Source organism: Lutra lutra, chromosome 8 (assembly GCF_902655055.1).
Source record: "Lutra lutra chromosome 8, mLutLut1.2, whole genome shotgun sequence".
Lineage (NCBI taxonomy): Eukaryota > Metazoa > Chordata > Mammalia > Carnivora > Mustelidae > Lutra > Lutra lutra.
Window position 1 is genome coordinate 111,981,926 of NC_062285.1, and position 6,914 is coordinate 111,988,839.

The 6,914-nt window shown below is 36.3% G+C and overlaps 1 protein-coding gene across 1 annotated transcript; it reads right to left on the reverse strand.

The window, feature by feature from the left end:
• Positions 1-3,022: 3,022 nt before the first annotated feature.
• On the reverse strand, positions 3,023-3,841 carry LOC125107912 (NADH dehydrogenase [ubiquinone] flavoprotein 2, mitochondrial-like). The gene is given in 2 exon segments (XM_047743400.1): positions 3,023-3,777; positions 3,779-3,841. Coding segments are annotated over 2 exon segments (750 nt in total). The 3' UTR covers positions 3,023-3,090.
• Between the last annotated feature and the right edge of the window lie 3,073 nt (positions 3,842-6,914).

Genomic DNA, 6,914 nt, shown 5'->3' on the forward strand with positions numbered 1-6,914 from the left:
AAGGCCCATTGATTTTTATTTTTCATTTTGCTTGACTGACATGTATCACAAACAAGAAGAATACCAAATTTTCATAGATAGGAAAAGCACAGCAGTGATACTACCTTTTTATTCTATTTCTGATATCTTAAAAGAAAAAGAAAAAAACTGGTATTTTAAAAGAAAAAGAGCAAGAGGTTTTCCAATATCCTTCTTCTTTTTCCCTCTCCTTTTGCCTTTTTACTTTGTTTCTATTTCCTTTTTTTAAGGTCCTTTTGAAATAATATTTTCCACAGAGTGGAAATGGCTTCTCATAACCTGACTGACACTTCTCTAGGTGGTTATTGTTCCTGGAATATAGCAGAGATGATTAAACTAACAAAGCATTTTAAGATAACCCATAAGTTTTTGTCCCAAGACCAGCCACAGTTGTGGTGTCTACGGGCAGGCTGACTCACTGAAAAGTATGAGAGTTTCTCTATGCAGAAGGAAATTGTGAAGTGCAGAGTGTTCATTTTGCTTTTATTTTTCAGTCAGTCATTAGTAGCATAAGATATGGTCTTTACAACACAATTTTAACGTGTGTACCTCTCAGCTAGCACCTGTTCTGGACCTACAGTCCTTGATTAAGCTGTTTTTTCTCCCATTTCACTTTGTGAAAGCTCCCATTATAAGTTCTTTGTAAACAGAATAAAAAATCCTGACACTGTATGTAAAGTATTCCAAAGTTCAAATGTTTGATTTCAAATCTCAAGCATATCCATTATTATCTTTTAATAATATCTTTTAATAGACATCTTTAAGGGTTTCATACCCATTATCAAGTGGGGAATATGGATTTTTTTTCTCAATCATGTTCATATTTTTAAGAAAATTGCACGTCTGCTTTAAGCCAAAGGGGGAAAAAATAGAAAACTTCCAACTTGACCTATTTTGTTTAAATCTATATTTTTAAAGTGGTAGCACAAAACATCACAGGTTTTGTCTGATGTTTCCTGACCCCTCCATAAAGTGAACTAGTCCTTCCTTTGGCTTCCCACAGCACTTGGCTAATATTCCATTTTAGCAATTACTGCATTCAATTATAATCATCTGGAATACATCATTTCAAAATTATCTCAAACACTGTGTTATGCATTTCATCTTTTCCATGAGTCCTAAAAAACTGAGAAAGACAGATCTATTAGGAAAGTAGGCAAAGGGTTAGTTTTATTACTAATAAGAGAAAAATTACATGACACTTATTATATACTAGTATTGTAAGCATTAATCTTCACAAATATCACCTTTCCACCCAACTTTCCCATAAGGTAGATACTATTATCACCCATCTTACTTTTAAGAAACTGAATTACAGAGATGTTTATTAACCTGCCTGCCCAAGACAAAGCACTTAGTAAACTGTGAAGCTAGAATTCAAAGACAGACAAGCTTACCTCTAAAACCAGGTTCTCTATATCAAATGTCTTAATAGAAAGTGCTAGAGTTGATACTAGAAGCATGTTTAGTCAATGGAAAAACATTATAGACAAAGTTTCCATAACTTTTTGGTTGATATATGTATAAAATATGCATGCACACATACACACACACAAACACACATACATGCACAGAAAGAGAAGGGGAAAGAGAAAGATTATTTTTTAAAAATGTGTTTGTGGGGCACCTGCGTGGCTCAGTGGGTTAAGGCCTCTGCCTTCAGCTCAAGTCATGATCCCAGGGTCCTAGGAAGGAGCCCCACATCAGGCTCTCTGCTCAGCAGGGAGCCTACTTCCTGCCCCCACCCCCCCACCCCCGCCTGTCTCTCTGCCTACTTGTGATCTCTCTCTGTCAAATAAATAAAAAAAATCTTTTTTAAAAAAAGTGTTTTAATAGCTAAGAAAATTGAAAGGAGGCAAGAGCTCATTGAAAATAACAACTTAAGAAGATAAACCTCTGGGGAAAAAATGCACCAAGAAGTGTACAACTTCTATATGAAGAAAACAAACAAAATAATTTCTAGCAGTCTATATAAGTACTTGAATAAGTGGAATGCTGTCTGTTGGTTTTGGATAGAAAAACTTGTTAATTTAAATAGATCAAGTCTCTCCAGGTTAAGTACAGCTGACTCTTGTTTACCTTCCCAGCAACCTGTCTACTTCTTTGAAAACAGAAACCCAAATAAGCATGTGAAAAGATGTCCCACATCATGTGTCATCAAGAAAATATGAATTTAAATGACAATAAGCTATCAATACACAACTATAGAATGGCCACTGAATGAACACTGACCACCCCAAATCCTGACAAGAATGAGGAACAACAGGAACTCTCATTAATTGCAGGAGGGATGCAAAATGGTACAGCCACTTTGGAAGATAGTTTGGCAGTTTCTTATAAAGCTAAATACATGCAGAGTGTGTAATCCAGCAATCCCATTCTTGGTATTTACTTGAAGGAGCTGAAGACTTGGGTTCACACAAAAACTGTGTAAATGTGGATTCATCAATTACAAAAAATATACCACTCTTGTGGGGGTGTTGATAATGAGGAAGCTATATATGTAAGGAGGCAGGAGGTGTATGGGAAATCTTAGTATCTTCTTCTGATCTTGGGTGAATCTAAAACTACTCAAAAAAATAATGTCTCCAAATCAGAAGCAAAAACCCTTCTTTCATCAGATATTGAGATGCCCTGTGCTTCAGTGAAAGCTGAAATCTTCCTCATCCTGAGAAGTGAATTTTTATTAATTGACTTGCCAGTGATTAGTTCTATAATCAATGGAATTCTCACAAATAAGATGAGTTCTGCAAAGACCTCTTAGAAAAATGTTCTTGACCCTGAACACAAAGAAGAAACATATTTTTCTTTTGACCTTGGACTTTGGGGTGTGCTTAAAGATGACATAGCTGCCATGTGACCATTAGGTTCAAGCCTGATGGCAAAGGTCAAAACAGTGAAACAGAGAAGCCATCCTTGAAGTACTGGCTTAGCTAATGCACATCACTGTGTCTTTGGATGTCTTGTCATATGAGTTACTAAACTCCTTATTTCATTTATAATGTTTTTTTTTATGTAGATAGGAGATTCCTTTTTATTTCTCCAGTGACAATATTTACAGCTGAATATAAATTAAAGTCCTGCTTGCACACCAAAGCCAGGTCCTTTGGGTGGTTCAGTCAAAGAGGTAAGACCTCCAGCTGGCTCACAAGAGAAGCGTCCACTCCTTGGCCCAGGTTTTGGAACTTTGCCAGCTTTAAGCTCATCAATAATTTCTTCGATATCCTTAGGTGTCAGATCCTCATAGTAGTTGTCATTTATTTGAACCATTGGTGCATTTACACAGGCCCCTAAACATTCCACCTCTATAAGAGTAAAAAGTTTATCAGGTGTAGTCTCCCCAACTTTTATTCCAAGTTTTTTCTGAATGGCCTCCAGTATGCTGTCAGAGTTTCGAAGCATGCAAGGTGTAGTAGTGCAGACCTGAATGTGATACTTTCCAACTGGCTTTCGATTATACATTGTATAAAAAGTTGCTACTTCATATACTCTCATTGGAGGTACTTGTAAAACTTCTGCAACCTTGTTCATAGCTGAGATGGGCAGCCATCCATTCTGTCTTTGGGCTAAATCCAGGACTGGGAGCACAGCTGCTGCTTTATGTCCTTCTGGATAGTTTTTTACAATTGCCTCTATCCTCTTATAGTTTTCTGGCGTGAAATCAAATGGAGTATCTGGGTTATTCTCAGGAGTATCTCTGTGCACAAATAAGGCTCCTCCAGCTCCATTTTGTACTGCTGTCTTATGTAAATTCCTTATAATGTCTCCCCCACTGGGCCGTGAGACCGGCCGCCTTGGCCCGGAGCGCCGCGGAGAAGAACATGGCGGACCCTATAATGTTTTATATTAGACATTCAATCAATTCCTGCTAATGGAAAAAATTTTGATATATGAGTTTAAAGATTATTTTTTTTAATTTGGGGGGGCAGTGAGTGTGCAAGCTTGGGGAGGGGCAGAGGGAGATGGAAAGAATCTCAAACAGATTCCATGCTGAGTGTGGAACCCAGTGTGGGGCTCAATCCCACAACCCTAAGATCATGACCTGAGCCAAAATCAAGTGTGCGATGCTTAACCAAATGACCCACCCAGTTGCCCCGATATATCAGTTTATACATAAATTTTGTCCCCCAAATAATATGCACAGATTTTTAACTACAAATGATTCCAACATTCATATAGGCATAACCATGCAACCAATAGTTGGGAAATTCTCAAAAGTAAATTTAATTAGGTGGCACTGGAAAATCATTTAGGGTAGAGAAAAACTACATAATGAAGCTAACAGAATTTTAAGCGTGAACTGATGTAAAAGTATGCAAATCTTAGAGCCAGGATAGACCAGAAATGAATCCAAATACATAGGGCAATTTAGCATATTATAATGTGGCATACCAAATTTTGGAGAAAATACATTATTTAGTCAATGATAACTGAGACAACATAACATACAAAAACAGAACTGGACTCCTGACTCACACTTCATATGAAAATGAATTCTACACAGTCAATGATTAAAAGTAAAATAAACAAGTGAATATATAAAAGTAAACATATAAGAAAAAAGATGAGGTTTTATTTTATTTTGAATAAAACTGGCAAAATACTAAATGATTAAAAGAGCTAAAAGGTCAAAATAGGAAATAGAATATTTTCTAAAAATATTTTGTAGTTAAATGGGGGTGGGTATCTACCACGCACTGTTAGAATGAATATGATTGGTACAATTTGGAATGCAATTTGGCAACACCTATAAAAATTTTAAACATTTACACCTTTTGAGTCTTTCTACTTCCAGCAATTTTTCTTAAAAATACATGAAAAGTGTGCCCAATGACAAACAATAAACAATGATGTTTATTCATCTGTATGAGTTGATATGGTACAACCAAGAATATAATCCAGAGGATTCATTGTTATATGAAAGAAACAGGATATTGAAATGTCTAACAATAGGGGTATATCATGGACTATAGTCAACCAGAAACTATAAAATTTACCCTAGGAAAAACTTATTATTAAGAGGAATAATAGAAAGATCATTATAAAATGTTATTAATAATTCCATCTTGGGGGGCACCTGGGTGGCTCAGTGGGTTAAGCCACTGCCTTTAGCTCGGGTCGTGATCTCCGGGTCCTGGGATCGAGCCCCGTGTCAGGCTCCCTGCTCAGCAGGGAGCCTGCTTCCCCCTCTCTCTCTCTCTGCCTGCCTCTCTGCCTACTTGTGATCTCTGTCTGTCAAATAAATAAATAAAATATTTTAAAAAAAATTCCATCTTGAAAGACCGATCAAGACAAACACAGAAAAGTGGAAAGGAATAATGCTTCCCATCACTTCTACATTCCTTTTTCCTTTATTATCTTTGCCTTTTCATTTGGAAAGAAAATCTAGTTTTAACTTTAATTTGATATGTGTGTGTGTGTGTGTACAGAACTTTTGACTGAGAGTCTCCTGAGAAGTTAGAAGTCTATCACCATTAAAATGAAGACACTGGAATGGAACAAGGAACACCCTTTCTGTTTGCCAGGCTGAAGAGAAAACCTTTAGAAGAAAACACTTAAGTTCTTTCTGGTTCTAACATTCTACTTTCATTTCCCTTTGTTCTTAAAGGCATAATGTGGGGAATCTTAATACTCAGGTATCTAGTCTCAGCCTCCACATGAGTAGGTTCACTGAATGCTGATTAAACTTTAGCACTGCGATCTTATTTAAAAACTTCAGAGCAAGAGGCACTTTATGTTTCAAGTATCAAGAATAAACACTTTGAACTCTTTATCCCTGTAATAATTCTCTGAAAATGTCAAGTTCTGGTTTCCAAATTCTCAATGCTTCTAAAATGATGAGAATTTACAGCATACACAAATGACCTTCTCCCCGAGCCACATTAGCTGCTTATTCAGCATGGTGACCTTCCCCTCCAAAGATGTTACTGTAAATCAGTGATGAAGATGTCAGGTCCAGGTTCAGAGTTCAGTGTCATCATTTTCTTTTCTTAATGGAAGAGCCTAAACACGGTATTTACAAAGCTTTCCGTCAATCTGAATATCCCTGTTATCAAACACAAAGTAACATGTTTTTACTCTTCTCTAAATTGCTACAGCTGATGCTTGCCCTATCTTACACATTAAGAAATGACACGGATTCTGTCTCTGTCTCTCCCACTCCACAGTATGAAACACAGAACACATTCAAGTGGATAGGGTAGGGCGACAAGAAGTTTGGCATTTCTGAATATGTTAAGACATCTTAGAGTAAGGCAAATGTTTTATGTTAAATATAATTTACCTTAATGTAGTCATTTTTTATCCATCACTGACTAATGAGTGCTGAGATTTTGGAGTGACCTCAGGTTTTATAAGGAAAAATTTTAACCCTCAAGACAAAGTAAAAGGTACCAATGATAAATATAAGAGGGAGAAGTTTCATGTTTGCATCCTATCCTCCTATAATAATTCTAAAGTAGAATCCAGTAAATATCCTACTAAGTTCTAAAATATTTCCAGCCTTTGTCAAAAGGAAGTTGTGCTAGTGTAATTCAGCAGCCCTAATTTGCATGGGGTTAGATTTTGGTATGTAGAATAATCAAACCTGCATACTTTCTGCAAGATTATATTTTTAAAAATTTTAGTTCCTTAACTATTTGAGGCCATTTTAGTGTCAAAGTGTAAATTGAAAATAATGTCAACGTTCATTTATATATATATATATATATATATATATATATATATATATATATATATATTTAAGATTTATTTATGTATTTTAGAGAGAGAGAGTGCCTGTGCACACTAGTGTGAGCTGGGGAGGAGAGGGGTGCAGAGGGAGAGAATCCTCAGACTCCCCACTGAGATGGAGCCCAATGGGGGACTTTATCCCAGGATCCTTATGACCTGGGCAA